The 19106-nt window shown below is 38.2% G+C and overlaps 2 protein-coding genes and 1 long non-coding RNA gene across 9 annotated transcripts in view; 1 reads left to right on the top strand and 2 right to left on the bottom strand.

Annotated features, from left to right (window-relative positions):
• The window catches only part of prpf6 (PRP6 pre-mRNA processing factor 6 homolog (S. cerevisiae)), a 54360-nt gene extending 49356 nt beyond the window's left edge, over nucleotides 1-5004 (bottom strand). The window contains exon 1 of the mRNA XM_053643075.1: nucleotides 4757-5004. Within this exon, the coding sequence (XP_053499050.1) occupies nucleotides 4757-4938 (182 nt within the window). The 5' untranslated portion in view covers nucleotides 4939-5004. The remainder of the gene's footprint in view (nucleotides 1-4756) is intronic.
• A 1632-nt stretch (nucleotides 5005-6636) lies between these two features.
• On the bottom strand, nucleotides 6637-15424 carry LOC128619455 (uncharacterized). Of its 2 annotated transcripts, XR_008387942.1 has the most exons (4): nucleotides 15333-15424; nucleotides 13141-13198; nucleotides 10707-10848; nucleotides 6637-9491 (listed from the first exon to the last, which is right to left on the bottom strand). It is a non-coding gene; the product is annotated as an uncharacterized LOC128619455 (long non-coding RNA). The 2 variants fall into 2 exon arrangements; XR_008387941.1 differs by having other exon boundaries at nucleotides 6637-10848.
• znf512b (zinc finger protein 512B) overlaps nucleotides 15185-19106 on the top strand; it is a 171645-nt gene continuing 167723 nt past the window's right edge. For 4 of the 6 annotated variants that reach the window (XM_053643634.1, XM_053643637.1, XM_053643636.1 and 1 more), the window contains exon 1: nucleotides 15186-15450. The gene's annotated coding sequence lies outside the window, so the exon portion shown is untranslated. Of the gene's footprint in view, nucleotides 15500-19106 lie in introns of all 6 variants that reach the window. The other 2 variants (XM_053643640.1, XM_053643635.1) reach the window with 2 other exon arrangements.

Here is a 19106-nt window from a genome sequence, read left to right on the forward strand (position 1 = left end):
ACTTAAATCTAACTGGCTGAACCTATAAATAAAAATAAATCAGATAAGAATGCAAATAATCAAATACATCTTAATACTTATAATTTAGTTGCAATATTTACAAGCTAAACTAGTTAAATTAGTGTAAAACTTATGAATTGACATTCACTTGTCCAAGTAAAAAAGCTAAATGCAAGGAGAGAAAAAAGGACATTTGTTTCAACTGTGGTTTAATTATTTAGAAGAAATATACCCTGATCAGTGTTCTCAGCTCATAACAGCTTACTTGAGTCATTCAACTTTAAACAGCACCACACCAAACAGTGAAAAGAAGCAAATGCATAAACTTAAATTTTCAACATCATGTTTGCCTTCATGTTGTGATGGTGTTTGCTTGTGTCATGGGACAGAAGTGCATCATGCCTGAAGGCACTTGTCTCCTTGACTAATGAACATGAGCTGTAATAGAGGAATACTAATCACTTTCTTAAAATCACAATATAAAAATCACAATATAAAAATAGAAAACTACTTTTCTAGTTGTATAACAAGTTGCTTTAAATTCACTAAGAGTTACATGCTCAAGCAACATGTCTAAGTTTGTTTCTATGTTGTCTAAAATTACAAACTTAATAGTACATATGCAATAAACGTGATTATCTGTGGCAGAAATGTAAGCTTATGCTGGGTAGCAATATAGCTAGCTACAGCGTTTTACAAGTGTACAGAGCTGTGAACATGACCTGTCAAATTCATCTTTCTAGGTAGGGATAAATTACCTCACCCATTTCATAACCTGTGTTAGAGACTTGAGAAACATTGCTGTTTAGAAAATGAAAAATACCCCCTCTGCTGCTGCTGCCTAAGGTAAAGTCAAATCGAATTCTGATTGGTCAAGCTTGTTTCTAAGCAACCACTTCTTTAAACCTGCACTTTCATGGTGTCCACTATATGCGGTAGCTTATGCGCTATAGATTTTTTCAGCAGTAGAAGAATATGAACTTGGTTAAAACTGACTATATCACAAAGGCTATTTCACAAACAATAATAACTAGACATTTACATTTCCTGAAGAAAATGAGAGTGGTGCTTGTAGAGGTAAAACTCTTGATAGGGTGCCAATACTTTTAGAGCTGACAGATAGGGTGCCAAAACATTTAGAGCTGGACAAATAGGGTGCCAACACTTAGTGTGCATGTGTGAGTTGACAGTTCAAGCCAGTGTTACAATCCGCTAAACTTTGGGATGGGAAGCCTTTTCTTGTGTGCATTGTGCCATGTGTGCAGGTCCGAACTCCCTCCCAGAGTTTCCAGCCTGCCTTGCATCCACCTCCCATGATGACATCACTGAACGGCGGCCATATTTAAAGAGGAAGAGGAGAAGAGAGAGGGGAGGATGTTGGAGGTGTTTACGTGTGATTTGGTGTTTGGTTCGTGCTGCTTGCCCTTGTGTCTATAGTATCTTTTGTTCTGGTTCTGACTGAGTTTGGTTATCCCTGTACCTGTTTATGTGCACTATATTCACCACCGCATACATGTTTCACTCAGTTTACTGGCAGTAGGGGTGTGCCTGCCATTTCTTTTGGGAGTGGGGTCCCTTTGTCTTTGTTTTTTGGATTAGGGAGTTAGGGAAGTACACAAGCTCCCTAAACAAAGCAATCTTTTGTTTGTTATTTTGGCCTTGGCTCACACTGAAGATACGCCTTGTGTTGGTTTGATGTACAGTTATATATATATATATATATAACTGTACATCAAACCAACACAAGGCGTATCTTCAGTGTGAATCTCATTATCGATTAGTTGGTCTGCGCGCGGTACATTTACTCATTACGTTACTTCTGTTCCGAAAACACACATGGGAGAGTAAATACCAAAGGTGCGTCCCAAATGACACACTATGCACTTACACTATGCACTTACACTATGCACTTACACTATGCACTTACACTATGCACTTACACTATGCACTTACACTATGCACTTACACTATTGTCTAGTGCGGGGTACCCCTAGTGGTCAGTGGTGTAATTGCAGTGGGTCCATGGGAAAGTTTTAAAAATGTTTAAATAATGTAGATTTTTTTTTGTTTTTTGATAAATGGATCAAAATATATTCAAATGAGACCAATTTGGTTATTTGCGTGCATTCACAAATATCACAATGGATTTTATTTTAAATTTATTTACAAATGAAATGATAATTTGCAGAAACCTATGAGTGGTAGAAGTTCAAGTGTAGCATTGATGGATAAAATAAACAAAAGAGAAATTAAATGTCCAATGTTAATATTATTAAAGTTAAATATTAATAAAATAAAGCAACATGTATAGAAATTACTTAAATATATAGCTATAATTGTTCACAATCCTTGTGGATTGTTCGAAATATACTACAGGTACAGAGCTTACAAAAGGTTGAGAACCACTGGTCTAGTGTATGAATTTTAGAAAGGTGATATCATCTCAAATGGAACACGTTAGTTTTTTATTAACCGGAAGTATAAGCCGCTTCCTAACCAGTGGTGCATGACAACATACGCATGTAATGTCACACCGCTAGCTTTAGCAGATACCCAGAGTCACGAACAAAGACTTTCTTCAGTTTACTGTTTGTCAACGTTACCTTTTATTCCCAACATGACCTGAGTCACCATCAGACGGAGGAATAATCATCAAGTGACTGAGGAATAAAGTGTGCAACCTCCAAGTCCTCTAAGGCAGGGGGGCATTTTATATTACACCGCAGAGAAGATAAAACTTTACAAAGCGGAGTTTGTGTAGCAGTGAAGCATGACAGTGATGCAAAATTACAAACATACGCTTGTATCCAAAATGCTCCACAAAATGTAAGGGGTTGGAGAAACTGGTGCAAGTTGCTTAAGAGGTTTAGGTTAATTTAAGTTTGTCATTATATGCTGTATTTGCATGCTTGCAGTGTAACTGCTGTCGTTTATTATAACAGAAGTGATCTATTAGTAACGAGGGCACAATGCTCCTCACTCGCAGTGGAAGCGCAAGTAAGATCTGTAATGTCTAATTATAACACTATGATCAAAAGTAAAACAATATGTCTAAAAGCAGAGTGTCGAACAGAAACCATAAGGTGAAGTGATAGGGAGTTTTAATTATTAATTTAGGACTGTAGTTTAATTCAGTGCTTTTTGTGCATCCATAAAAACACAATGCATAAATACTATTATATATACACATACATACATGTACACATTATAAAGTAAACAAAAGTAAAACAGTGTCTAAAAGCAGTGAGTAACAGAAGCCATAAAGGGCAGTGAAAGTTTCTATTATTAATTTAGGACTGCAGTTTAATTCTGTGCTTTTTGTGCATCCATATACATGTGTGTGTGTGTGTGTATGTGTGTAATATATATGCATTACTTTTTATGATGCAAAAAAGCACTGAATTAAATTACAGTGCTAAATGAATAATATATATTCTGGTGTGTCTGTGTGTATTGGGTTCTTTTCAGTCTTATATAATTGGACAAACAGTTGTGTAAAGTTTTAGTCTGAAGTTTATATTTGTAACACTCAGTTTGTGGATTTAATTTTAAATAAACGAAAGAATTGCACTGAAAGTTGCCCCCACCTGATTAATCGAAAAAGTAATCGGCCAAGTAATCGATTATGTAAATAATCGTTAGTTGCAGCCCTAGATATATTGTGAAGTGGATAAAACAGTCACTGGAAATATATTAAGGTAGACAAACACCAAAATAAAACAAAATAACTGTACATGAAGAAGCTACCTTACCTCCACAAATAAAATAGATAAACAAACAAGTACTTCCCTTTCTTCTTAACCAACCAAAACAGATAAAGCACCCTCACACAAACACAAAAAATGCTTTTTGTGACTTATTGAACATCTTTTTTGTGAACTTGTTTATGTTCGAATGTTTCGGAACGAGTTATATAATTATCGCTCAGAAAAAAAACAGAATACAAACACTTTCAATATTTTTTCTGTATTACAACACAAACTCTCAGATTCAGTACATTATTTATTACCTTTGGTAAAAAAAAAAATGCTACTTTATATGCAAAATAATCTTATTTTGGAGAAAATAATTCTTGTTATATCAATGATGGTCAGAAAAAAAAAACAAAATCCTTTAAATGTCAAAAATTGCTCAACGTATAACCTCAAATTTTTCTCTCTGGATTTATTTTATTATTTATTTAACCATAACCATTGTTTCTGTACTTGTTTCTGACGCCTCCAAGAAAGCGTGTCTTTTGTTCGCTCTGTTAGGGTACGTAAAGTTAAAAAAATAAAATAAAATAAAATAAAATAAATAAATAAAAAATACTTCAACCGCAGGTTTGCAGTTACAAGCCAACCACCTCACTGTAGTGATTAGCTTAGCAACAAGCTAGCCGTCTAACGTTAGTCATAACTCAATTGTTGTTGATTACCTTCTCAAAACAGCGGCTAGTATAGTCGTTGTTATAGATTAAAAAAAATAATAAAGTATTGGATCTGTATATTAAATTATCTAGAGCCAATACTGATAACCTAATTTAAAAGTACAGTAGAGGAACGTTACACTGTTCAGAGTGTGCGCCGCCATGTTGATTTAATATCACTCCGTAAACAGGTAAGGAATTGGTACTTGAAACACTACCCCAGAGTTGACGACTTGAATTTTCTAGTTTTGTAAGCGTTTTCGGTGGCTTTTACCAGCTGAAAGCGGGGCATTACAAGCGACAAATTCGTCACGAACGCAGCATAAGGCTATTTTGTTATATCCTTACCCTCTGCCCAGACCGGGAACATAGCCGAGAGGCGCTGGCATTCCAAGAAATGGCTTCTTCTTTTTGCCCATGAGTGGGGATGCCAAAGGAAGAGCGGGACCACTCGGAACATTTCCCCCACCAGGCCCAGATGAACTTTTGGTAGGGATTTTAGACGGCTGTTTCACTGCAGCACTCATCATCACTCTGCCTTTGCAATGTCTATTACCGGAACTTCCCCAATCGTACTTCCTTATGACCCTTGACCTCTTTCGAATGGTTTCTAGCGCAACTACTGTTCGGTGATGGTAACACAGTTACTTTTGATTATTTCGCTAGGACTTGAGGTGCTAATATCTTTTTTTAATTGCTCATTTCTTCATCAACTTCTGTTGTATTGAAATTGGCAGTTAAACATAAATTTAATGTCCATAACACACCTATATAGAATAACAAACCAATCTTACAATGTAATACGTATTTTTTTCAGGGGTTAAGCAAGTGATTGTTTCATTCTTCATTATAATGCCTTCAGTGTAAAGCATGCATTTTTCCTGTCTTTCAAAGCAATATTATAATGCAATCAGTATCATTCTATTAAATTTTGTTTGCAAACCTTTTTGATGTCTATACTGTTGTTTTGAAGGGTGCACTGAAGTTAGTACTGCTAACATACACCCATGGACAGGAGCGATGATGATTTTGTTGCCTTGTTGTTTCACCAAGTGAAGACCTATGCTCAGGTGTACACTGCCCAAGCACTGAGTGCAGGCTCACAGACGAGATTCTGAAAAGTGACAGACAACTTTCAACATTGTAACATGCTCACACTGGATTGGTCACTCCAGTCAGCAGCAATTGAAACTGCACTTCTGGTACTTGGGGCAGGATGCAGGGTCACTCTACACCAATCTGTCTCTTGGCTGGATCAAGGAATGTTTAGCACATTTGGCGATGCTATATGCATGCAACTCTTGGAATCTGCCCAATATACCAGAGTCACTCTTTGCAGCCAAAGAAGCCCTAGAGATAAGAGCACAGGTTCCAGAATCTAGAAACAAGCAGAACAAAGTAGAGCAGGCATATGGCACCCCAGGTCACAATGACCTAGCTTGCCAACAAATCAACCGAACAGACCTCATCAGCCCTGTGCAAACAATAATAAGAGGCATAAGGATACTGCTACATTTGGATATTCGGAACAGGCCACCTGAGGCACGTCCACTCTCCTCATACACATTGCAGTGCTCAGTCTCATGGCAAACTGTAAGAATAAAAGCTTCCTACTTACACAGACCACATAAGTCATCAGCTAGATTCTGCCATTCTGCTTTCAAAATGCATTTGAACACTTTTAACTGGGAGGCCAAGCACTGAACCATCTGTGGGTTAGCCCATGTGGGGCCCACAGCAGTTTTGCCCTTTTGGACCCCCATGAGGGTTTTCTGAGGTCAACTCTCTGAGTGGATTGATTCATAGTTATTGTGTTCTAATTAGGGCCCAAGCACCGCAGGTGTGAAGCCCTATTGGATCTGCTCTGTTTATTATTATTATTAGGGCCAGAGCACCGCTCGTTGCTAAACATGGTAGCAACACACTAGGAACACGTTAGAACATGCTAGCAACACTTAGCTAAGTGCTAAAGCGTGCTATTACTGATATTAAACAGGGAGTTGTTATAATACAAGCATACAATGTTCAATCTGCACCAAACATCATATGTTTTATAGTAATTCTGGCCTGAAGACATCTACATGCCAACATTCAGTTATAGTCATACTGCCACCTGCTGCCAACAGGATATTACGTTTTACATTGTGATACACTCCTAACAACATATAAGTGCTAAAAAGTTCGGAGAGGTAGCACACATGTCTGAAGTCAGCATTTCACTGCTGGGATTCTGTAATGCGACTTACCTTGTCAGGAAGCATTAATCAGATCTGGCATAATTGCTGTTTTATGGTTAATTACCAGGGACCAATGTTTAAGCAGTGAATGTTTTTCAGTAGTTTAGATTATTAGAGTGACATTGTGATTGATTTTTACAATAGTAGTGTTTTAGTAGTATTTAACTTGATAGTTTCTTTAAATAAATTTGTTTTCTTTATTGTTACTTGTTCTTTTAGTAGTACATTAAGTTTCCTGAAAATCATTTGACAGGCACAATGAAATAGTTGGCAATGAAATGTCATTTTATTAATAATTCATGAAAAAAATAAATGTGACAGACCTCACTTCTGGTGTCCAGTTGTTATTTCACAAAACTGAAACTTCAAATTGTACATCTGCACTACAAGCATCCACTGGGAGTACATTTGTAAAATATACTACAATGTATTTAATGTAAATATATAGATTTTGTAAACATTTGTACATATAAATAATCTAGCTAATACAATATATCTAACATCTATATTACAAAATCTAATTATACATTCACCTTGTTTTTTTTCTATATTTACATATTTATATGTTTAATAGAAATTAATACAATACATTTAATACAATAATAAAAATAATACATCAAATGTTCATGTACTGCAGTATGAACAGAAACTTAATTCATACCATTGACAGATACACATCCATGTAAACATTACAGTAATGCATGTCTAGCTTGTCTTTCATGAACGCTACAAAGGCATCATCTCGCCAAATCCTCAGTATTGTGAGATCTGATTTTGTGTCAGTTACAAAGTCACAGCACTGTAGACCAGTCACTGCAAGCTGGCCTTGAACCTGCCAATAGTACTTATGGGTCTCTTTGAGTTTGACTTGGCCTCTTTGGATTTTCATGAATGGAACCAGAGCAATGCTGTCAGCAGAGGTGCTTTTTACTTCTACTAGTCCGAATGGGAATAGTTTCAGAAGGATCGTGCACTCGTTCATCTGGAGATGTGATGCTTCTGGGTTAACAATAAAACCACAAGGTAGGACACTAACTCTAGCTGTCTCAGAATATCTCCTTAAAATATCAGGCTCAAGTTCAAGGCCACATTTCATGGAATTTGTCTGCCTTGTGCCCTTGATGATTCTTGCTGCTAATGACTGACTAGCTGAATCCCCAACCACATGACAAATCTCCCTGAACCTGCTTGCAGTAACCCTTGCTTGACAAATTTGTCCCCAAGCAGTACATTTTGACTGTAGTCTTGTGCCTCCTTCAATCTGACAAGCTAAGCTATGGGTAACCTTTATAGACTCCAGATGAAGTGCTTGATGGTGTGTAGGCACAAATTTAAAGTTATAGCTGAACTGTTAATCATGCACAGGCAGTGGGAGGAAATTTACAACAGGAATATCTGCAGCCATGGGGGGACACTGGTAGTGACAGTGGACTGCCACGAGGTACGGGAACAAACTGCGAGTTAACCACGTCTATTTTTGACATGCCCTCTATTATGTGTGCCAGTAAAGACTGGGGATTGATCTGACGGAATTTTGCTTCAGAAGCGAAAACATGAGGATCTGGAAGGGGACCTAAAGAAATTTACACAAACTATTAGTGTTGAACACATGAAGATGTAGCTGTGTACACATACATAACACACAGAGAGAGTTGTGACTTTACACCAGTCTTCTCAAGTGATTTTGGTTTCAGGACAACAAGTGCACTCACTGTCTCTGGACAGACTCCCTTACTATAACACAAACAAATGAGGTGTTAAAAGTATTCTGGGAACACTTTGCAAAAAGGTTCTATACATTAACATTAGAAAATGCATTTAAGCATCATGAAATAACAATGAACAATAATTGTTAACAGTTTTTATAAATCTTGGTTGATGTTCATTTATAACTTTCTACTTAATAATTTACCCTCTTGTTTATTATTAGTCCATAAAGCTTTCATATTAGCATATACAGTGTTTGTTTACTTATTTGTAAGTGTTATTGGTGATCTTACCAAATGCAGACAGTTAAAAAGACAATATACTTGCCTGTGTCCTTGGACGATGCCATCTCTGTGGCTCACTCGTGCAGGCCAGAGTAAATTGACTGTAGATTAAGACTGTAAGTTAAACTGCACATAGTGGGCCGTCTGATACATAAAAGCTGTCATGGTTACACAACCCTTTACCAGCTGCACAGCTACACATATAGGCAGAAACACAAACATCATCTTCTGACTCATATGTCATCTGTTTGAAAAGACAACAGTTTAGCTAGGGAATTGTAATTCTGTGCTGTCAGCTAAATGTTGTTAAATGAAAACTGTAAACTGCAGTAAAAGCAATACATAGTGATAGTCTGCAACCGCAGAAAGAAAGAAAAAGGTCATAACTTCAAGACAGAAAAAAGAAAACTTGTGAAACTAAAGGAAAAGGGAAATCCAAAAGGAAAAAACTGCAACCGCAGTTATTTTAACTAAAACGGAATGACTTGCTATCAGAACAATGATAGCTAATCTAATGAACTCATAAGCCATATATTACATATAACCTCAAGTCTGTGGGGCTCCTCATTTTTCCTCATCGATCAATAACACCTAGCTCTCACTATCACCTTGCAATCAACAACATTTGAGACTGAACACATACAAAATTGTTAGCATCCATACTGCTGCAAATGCTAGCGCCAGCTAGTTGTCAACTTACCTTGATAATTGTGTACAAATTCCTCAACGAAGAATTTATAGCTCAGCCTTGATTCATTAGTTGTAGAGTGCTATCCAACAATTCGGTTAACATCCTCGAACCTGAGTCGTGGCCGGGTCGAGAGAGAAGTAGTGAAGAATCTCTCCATGTTTACTCTGCATGGAACAACGTAGTTCATGCCAAGGCGGAAATAATGTTACTTCATGGTGACGTAGTTTCCAATTTGCGTGAAAAGGGCTTATATTCAGTTATAGTCATATCGCCACCTACTGGCAACAGGAAGTGACATGTTTTACACTGATCTATTCCGAACAACATAAAAATATACCAGCAAATTCTAAACATGCGAGCAACATGGTAATTCATGCTAGCATCATGCTAAATCATTAAAGCAACATGCTAATTCATGCTAGTAATGTGGTAAATAATGCTAGCAACGTGCTAAAACATGCTAGCAACATCCTAAATCATGGTAGCTACATCCTAAAACATGCTAGCACATGATAAATGATGCTAGCAACAGGCTAAAACATGCTAATTCATGTTAGCAATGTGCTAAATCATGCTAGCAACATGCTAATTCATGCTAGCAATTTGCTAAATCATGGTAGCAATGTGCTAAATAATGCTAGCAATGTGCTAAAACATGATGGCAATGTGCTAAATCATGCTAGCAACATGGTAAAACATGCTAGCTCATGCTAACATCATGCTAACAACATGCTAATTCATGACAGCAATGTGCTAAAACATGCTAGCAACATACTAAATCATGCTAGCATCAAGCTAGCAACATGCTAACTCATGCTAGCAATGTGCTAAAACATGATAGCAACATGCTAAAACTTGTTGAATCATACTAGCATCATGTTAAAACATGTTAGCAATGTGCTATATCACTGTAGCAACATGCTAATTCATGCTAGCAACAGGCTAAAACATGCTAGCAAAATGCTACATCATGCTACCAACATGATAAATCATGCTAGCAACATGCTAGCAACGTTCTAAATTATTCTAGCATTATGCTAAATCATGCTAGCAACATTCTAAATCATGTTAGCAATGTGCTAAATCATGCCATTAAAATGCTAATTCATGCTAGCAAATAATGCTAGCAACATGCTAAATCATGCTAGCAATATGCTAAATCATGCTGGCATCATGTCTTTTTCTTGTATTCTCTACTGACTGCAACAGTCAAATCTCGCCCATTGGCAAAGTGTGGTTGACAGTTACTTGTGAGAATGAACTGTGAAAATTAAAATCTGTGCTTATAGTGCCACTTAGCTGTCAAGTGCAGCAAATGCATGTTACTGCCGCAACTGCAGTGGTACCTGCGGTGCCACAAAACTATTCTGGGTGAGTACCATCTGTATCTGTTGCTGGCTGCTTTAGTCAGGTGATCTGTCTAGAAAGTCTGTAGAAGCTTTACTCCTTGGCTTGACTTCGCATCTGACAAACTCCTTCAGTGTGTACCAAACCAGCTCAAATGGGTTGAGATCTGGTGATCTGCAGACAAATAAACAATAAATAAATAAGAGTTCGAATCATTAGACTTGCTCACACTTGATAAATGAGTTCACCTAAATAGGCTACCCAAGAAAGACAGACAGATGAGAAACATACTCGGCGGGTGTTTTCACCAATATTTAAACTCTGAATATTTCTAGCAGACAGCTCATCGTCCTCATTCAGTATATCATCAAGTGCTTGTAGTGCTACATAATAAACAAACATGCACAAAGTTGTATACATATAAGCTGGATTGAGAAATACCCGAACCTGTTCATTTTCAGTACAGTTCTTTTTTCAGTTGCAGGAGTCTACTGTTTTATCATGCTGTTGAAGATGCATACACCTGACTACAACAGGAAACCCCTGATATTAGGAAGTGTCTGGCTCTCCACATAGACCTGATTTGCCTTCTTTAATAGCACATCAGTTTTACTCTGCTACTGGAAAACTATCAATAGCACATGTCACTTTTACTCTGCCATTGTAATAATATAATAGCACATCACTTTACTCTGTTATTGTATGTCACTGTCTCATTTATAATCACATCACAGCATCATCTCAGCCTTATGTGCAAATATGTGTTTGTTCATGTCAATAAGTGTTCGTACTGTCTGTGTTTAAATTTGAGCCTCGTCACAAGCATTTTAATGCCCAGTGTACTCAGTGTAACTGTGAAAATGACAAATAAATGACTCTTGACGCTTGTCACTAATCTCAGGAGAAATCTTCGTCATGGCACAATGTCTGGTAGAAAGTCTTGTAATAAACAAGCTCCAAGAGTGGGACTGTTGCCATCTTGGACTCCAGTTTTCTTGTCCCTCACCAGAGCAGATCCAAATGATGCAGAGTGTGGGATGGCCGGATTGATATGGTTGCTTGCCATTCCATGCCATTTTACCAGAGCAGTGGTATAAAGAGTGGGCATCGACCACCAATTCGGATGGTTCAAGGGGCAAATCTGCATTGCCCATGAACCTAAGGCACTTTTCCTTGAAGACCATTTTCCAGAGGTTCCCCCACATGACCGATGCTGACAGAAAGAGCATCAAAGACAGAGTCAACGAATTCTTATGCGCCCCAAGGAACACTGTTGCCCACAGGTGCCTGCTGAAAATCTTAAAGCTGAAAGTTGACACTTCAATCACATATTGATTGCTTCATTTCAAATCCATTGCGGTGGTGTACAGAGGCAAAATTATGAAAATGATGTCACTGTCCAAATACTTATAGACCTGTATATATGTATGTATGTATATTAGAGATGCACCTATAATATATTTCTCAGCCGATACTGAAATGATTATTCAGAGTGATATCGGCCGATACCGATAGTTCTGCCTTTTATGCCTTCTTTTAAATTAATAATAATTTATACCACAATTCTGAAGGAAATGCAAATAAAAACTTTATTCTCTCCATTTCAACAAGTTGTTTCACTGTAACTGGTCTCATAAACAGAAAACACATTACACTAATTAACATTAACTAAATTCTGAAGATTAAAGTAAGATTTCTTAACTTATTGAATGTTATTAATTCATATTAACATTGAGTGAATTCTAAAAACCTCCTGTTAGGCTCACATTCACTCACCACAAACAAAAGCATTTCTACTTCATCATTGTATAATAATATAATATATAATATAAACTTTTTTATATATTAACATTAACTGGATATGAAATACACTACTCCACAAATATATTTTTCTGTGCAATATATACTTTTTTGTCAACTCATCTTCATTTAAATCTTTAAACGGTGTACTGGCCCTTTAATTCAGCACGAGCAGCACGGCAAAAAATAAATAAAAAGTTTGACTCTACGCCGAAACTCCTATTTCCCTGCTGCTCACTTCCGTTGTAAAATTTTAGCAGTGCAGAGCTTATAGTGTTACGAATCGAGACTCGATGCGGAAGCAATTGCAGATGAATGTCTTTGTTTACAACCAGAACTTAAACAGGGATGGCGGTCTAAACTGGAAAAGCTATAATCGAGGTACTAAACATGAGACTAGGTTCAAAGCATGGAACAAACACATGGCACGAAAACACAACCACTAGCATCCATCAAATATACTTGCCGTCTTTACATTTAATACTGTGCGAAGTGCGCAGGGCTTAAGTAACACACATAATCAAACCTGAACGTAAACAGCTGGAATTAATCAAAACACACCCTCGCACATCCGCCAATAATGACACAGGGTGGAGACAGCAAAGCAACCAAAATAAGTACATGTGTCCATAGTAAACAAAGTCCCTATCATCCACGCGTACTCACAGCGAATGCATGCGCATGCCCTCCGGGTCTCCGTGCACACTGCGCGCCGCAGCGCCATCTGCAGGGGAGATCATGACATACAGAGCTTACAAACTGCAGTTTGGTCATCATTACACACAATAGACATCTTCTTTAAACACAGCACGATGGCCGATAGCGTGAAAAATTGCCTGATAATCAGTATCGGCCAATGCATCGGTGCATCTCTAATATATATATATATATATATATATATATATATATATATATATATATATATATTAATTAGAGAGGGGTGTGTCTGTGTGTATACACACACACACACACACACACATATATATTATATATATATATTTGATATAGGTATAGATATAGATATACACACAGTAGGGGAAATAAGTATTGGACATTTTTTTCAGTAAATATATTTCCAATAAGGCTATTCACATGAAATTTTCACTAGACATCAGTCCTAACTCAAGCAATCTGCAAATATAAAGAATCCACAACATTAAAGTCCATAAATAAAGTTATGTGTAATAAAGTGGAATGACACAGCAAAAAAGTATTGAACACTCTTAGGAAAAGCAGTTCTCCAAGGCAAGGTAAGGCAAGGATCCAGCTGAAATCTGTAAGTAATTAAACCCCCCTACCTGTGCAAATTAATATCAGCTGGGTTAGTAAATTGATGGTCTATAAAAAGGCTCTCATTACCAAGGTGTCACACAAGAAACATCTCATGATGGGTATAAGCAAAGAGCTCTCCCAAGACCTTCGGAACCTTATTGTTGCAAGATATATTGATGGAATCAGATACAGACGTATTTCAAAACTTCTGAATCTTCCAGTTGGCACCATTGGGGCCATTATCCGCAAGTGGAAGTAACATCTCTCCATCATCAACTGGCCACGCACAGGAGCTCCTCGCAAGATTTCTGACCAGGGAGCCAGAACAATAGGCAGAAGAGTAGCCCAAGTGCCAAGGACCACTCAGAAAGAGCTCCAGAAACACTTAGAGGCAGCAGGTGCCATAGTCACAGAGAAAACAATAGGCAATGCACTCCACTGCTCACGATCACCACGCAAGACTCCATTACTAAAGAAAAGGCATGTCGAAGCTCATTTAAAGTTTACTACAACTCATTTGGACAAGCCTATGAAATACTGGGAGAGTGTAGTCTGGTCAGACGAGAGCAAAATTGAACTTTTTGGCTGTCATACTACACACCATGTTTGGAGAAGAAATGGCACTGCATATAACACTAAAAACACTATACCAACATTGAAGTTTGGAGGTGGAAGCATCATGGTGTGGCGCTGTTTTTCATCGCATGGTACTGGCAGACTTCATATAATCGAAGGAACAATGAATGAAGCCCTTTATCAGGAGATTTTTGAGAAGAATCTGCTGCCATCCACCAGGATGATGAAGATGAGACGTGGGTGGACCTTCCAGCAGGACAACGATCCAAAACATACAGCAAAGGATATACTCCATTGGTTTCACAGAAAAAAATCATGGCCCAGTCAATCGCCTGACTTGAATCCAACTGAACAAGATTTAAAGACAATATGTTTAGAAGAATTTGCCAAAATCACATCTGAATACTACAGCCAATTAATTTCTTCATACAGGAAGTGTCTTGAAGCTGTCATTACAAACAAAGGCTTCTCCAATAAGTATTAAATTTCAGTTAGCGTGTTCAATACTTTTTTTCCTTTATCATTCCTCTTTGTTACACATAACTTCATTTATGGGCTTTAATGTTGTGAATTCTTTATATTTCCAGATTTCCTGAGTTAATACTGATGTCTGGTGAAAATTTCATGTGAATAGCTTCATTGGAAATATATTTACTAAAAAAAAGTTGACTCGTCCAATACTCATTTCCCCCAGTGTGTGTGTGTGTGTGTGTGTGTGTGTGTGTGTGTATGTGTGTGTGTATATATATATATGTACACACACACACACATACTTGTGTGTGTGTGTCTGCAGACCTACGCATAATAACCAGTATAACCAGATTATGTTGGTGTAGGCAGCTAGCTGGTCACACATTAGCCTAGCCCTTTTCGTCATGAGCAGACGGAATTACGTCAAGCCGCATCAAACGCCACCATTCAGGGCAGGTTTTTATTATGCAGAAACACGATTTAAAAAAATCTCCATACAATACGACCGAATAGTAATAACGCGAGACTTTGTAAGTTACCTCCAGTTTTGCAGTTTCAACTGCCAAAAGGTGGAGCGGATAGACGCGTGAGCTAGCAGCTGTACGGTAGGCACGAACAGTACGCCAAGAGAATTCCCGTAGAAAATCAGGCAAGGAGGTAAGGAAGCGCACACGGCTCGTTTTCCATTGTGTGCCATCGCTTTAAGGTATTTTTCCCTCGCCAGCACTCTCGCAGATGCCAAAAATTAACAATAAATCCTCGTTTCATGTTTGACTTTCGCCACAGCGCGAGCTTTTTTGTCTTTACTCATCCGACGTATACGCCATTTTGCTTCACTGTCTATAAAAAGCTCCTTGTATTGTTCTGTTTTCCTTTTAAGTGTTAGACGCGTCTGTTGATCCTTTTTCCGGGGGTAAGGGGGGGTGTGGTGAAGAGGGACCTCTCACTTTACATGATAAGAGAAACGTAAGGGCCATAAAGTGAATGCATTCTGGTCGGTTAACTTGCATTTTCTTTTCCGCATCTCTCTCATCTTTCTTCGTCCCCGCTGCTCATTATTTTATTCATCGTTAACGGTAACCCAGAGATGAAACGCGTAACCCCCGCCCCCTTACTTCTTACTTACTTACTTACATACACACACACGCACGCATGCACACACAGGCGACAGGGATCACTAGATTTAACATTGCAGGATTTTAAAAAATGAAAGCAGGGTAAATCATGTCATATCTTGTTCCACATTTAATGTGATATAATAACCAACAAAGTGAAATACAAATAGAAGTGCTTTAGGAACAAATGACAATACCCTGGTTGCTTAAGTGTGCACATCGTGTTAATACCCAAAATTACTGATGTGTACCTTTAAGAAGTGCTTATGTCATACACGTAATGTATTGCATATGACCTCACCTGCAGATGACGAAACGGCGGGAATAGGGCAACACAGATGAAGAGGCTGGATCCAGCTCTGTTATATTATTATTTTATTTATAAGTAACACACCTTAGTGCCTCCATATGTTTTCTTATTCATGCATGAAGGGAACATTAGAAGCTGTGAGACCTGATCTATGTAGCTAATAAATGAACCATTTGGAATATTGCCAATCAAGTGAACCCAGCTTGTTGTTGTCTGCCACGTGCTACAAACTCTGCCCCCTAAGGCCTGACACTAGCTGCGTTTACATGGACAACAATAATCCACTCAACCCGATTAAGACCATACTTTGGTTAAGAAACTACCATGTAAACAGCAATTTTTACTTACCATAATCTAATTAAGGTCATAATCGAATTAAGCTCTAATCGAATTAAGACAGGTGGAGTACTCCTGTTTTAGTAGCATTATGGACGTGTATTACAGACATGTAAACACCTTAATCACATTATGAACATCGTGAGAGTTTTCACCGCATTTGGCGACAGGACACGATCACACACGGCAGTTTTACGTTTTACGGCGAACAAGAGACTTCGGCCGCGTCCCAAACCGCATACTTTCCTACTATAGGCCTGTAGTGGGGAAAAAAACATGTATCTCGGCTACTATATAGACGGTAATTACGTGGTTTGAGACGTAGCCCACGGCTTCAAGCAGTTGTCTATTAGCACGTATAGTATGAAAAATAATTAACTGTACTTAAAGCGTTCGTAAAAAAAAAAAAAAAAGCACCCAAAACTGTATGTTGATACGTGAAATTCTGGAGGGACGCTGGACGGCATGACGCGGTGACGTAATGACGTGGGCTGTTAATCTAATTATGTTCTAAAACATGTAAAACGGGTACATGACTGGAGTATTCTAAAAGCGACTCATGTAAACACCTTAATCACATTATTATCTTAATCAGAGTAAGGTCAATAATTATATTACTGCTGTCCATGTAAACATAGTCACTGTCTGGGTCCAAGCATGTTTAGAACCAAGCATATTTAAGCCACATTATAGTTGGTAGCTAAACATTTAGAAAAGGTGTCCAATTAAAAAAAAATTGTCCAATCTGCCACATCATTGTTGGCTCCCTGCCATTGTTGAGCCTTAGCTTGTTGAAACAAAGTGGAATTGGACCCATGCAGGAACAAAATTTTTGTTTGCTATTGACTGGATTTTCATGTGAAGCTGAACATTGCAGCAGATTTAGGCCTGAACTGAACAATTGAATGCATTTGTGGATAAACTGAACTTCCCACCGGATTTGCAGGTAAAACGAAAACTCTAAAATGGAGATCTGAGTATACGGAATGGACTCTGTGTGGCGATTGTGAGTTAGCAGAATTGTCGATCAATCTTGTGGATTAACTGAATTGCACCAGATTTGCGGTTGAACTGATTTTTTCCTCTGGATTATTAAGTGAACTGTACAGCACAGTACATAATGCAGGGTTCACAGGACTAAAATATATTTTTATATATAATCTTGGGTCATTGCTGTTGCTACTGATATTTGTGATATTTGATAGTACCACTGCATTTTCATACTGTTTTGTGGGTTTTTTGTCTGCTAATGTTACACTCTAAAAAACACTGGGTTAAAAACAACCCAAACTGGGTTATTTTTAGCCCAACGGCTGAGTAAATATAGGACAGAAACATTTAAAATATCCAAAAAACTGAGCAACCAACTTACGATCCAGTGGGCATTACAAACAAGTAAGCCAAAGCTAACAAAGATAGAGGTGCATTAATGTCATGTAAACTGGACTGTTATTGCAGGGTTATTGCACAAGCCTATAAAACTTTGAAAGAAATACCAGTAGGACGGTAACCTAAATAATATGTTAAAAATCTAAATATTAAATAAAATAAAATAAAACGTGGCTGGGTGACATGCGTTTTTTCCCCACATAGCCGACATACAGTGTATCCGGAAAGTATTCACAGCGCTTCACTTTTTCCACATTTTGTTATGTAACAGCCTTATTCCAAAATTGATTAAATTCATTATTTTCCTCAAAATTCTACAAACAATAACCCATAATGACAATGTGAAAGAAGTTTGTTTGAAATCTTTGCAAATTTATTAAAAATAAAAAAGAGCACATGTACATAAGTATTCACAGCCTTTTCTCAATACTTTCTTGAAGCACCTTTGGCACCAATTACAGCCTCAGGTCTTTTGAGTATGATGCTACAAGCTTGGCACACCTATTTTTGGGCAGTTTCTCCCATTCTTCTTTGCAGGACCTCTCAAGCTCCATTGGGTTGGATGGGGAGCGTCGGTGCACAGCCATTTCCAGAACTCTCCAGAGATGTTCAATCGGGTTCAAGTCTGGGCTCTGGCTGGGCCACTCAAACACATTCACAGAGTTGCCCTCTAGCCATTCCTTTGTTATCTTGGCTGTGTGCTTAGGGTCGTTGTCCTGTTGGAAGATGAACCTTCGCCCCAGTCTGAGGTCCAGAGCGCTCTGGAGCAGGTTTTCATCAAGCATGTCTCTGTACATTGCTGCATTCATCTTTCCCTCGATCCTGACTAGTCTCCCAGTTCCTGCCGCTGAAAAACATCCCCACACCATGATGCTTCCACCACCATGCTTCACTGTAGGGATGGTATTGGTCAGGTGATGACTGGTGCATTGTTTCCTCCAGACATGACGCTTCCCATTCGGGCCAAAGACTTCAATCTTGGTTTCATCATGGTTTGAGAGTCCTTCAGGTGCCTTTTGGCAAACTCCAGGTCTGCTGTCATGTGCCTTTTACTGAGGAGTGGCTTCCGTCTGGCCACTCTACCATACAGGCCTGATTGGTGGAGTGCTGCAGAGATGGTTGTTTTTCTGAAAGGTTCTCTTCTCTCCACAGAGACACACTAA

The sequence above is a fragment of the Ictalurus furcatus genome, chromosome 15 (genome assembly GCF_023375685.1).
Source record: "Ictalurus furcatus strain D&B chromosome 15, Billie_1.0, whole genome shotgun sequence".
In the NCBI taxonomy this organism is placed as follows: Eukaryota; Metazoa; Chordata; class Actinopteri; order Siluriformes; family Ictaluridae; genus Ictalurus; species Ictalurus furcatus.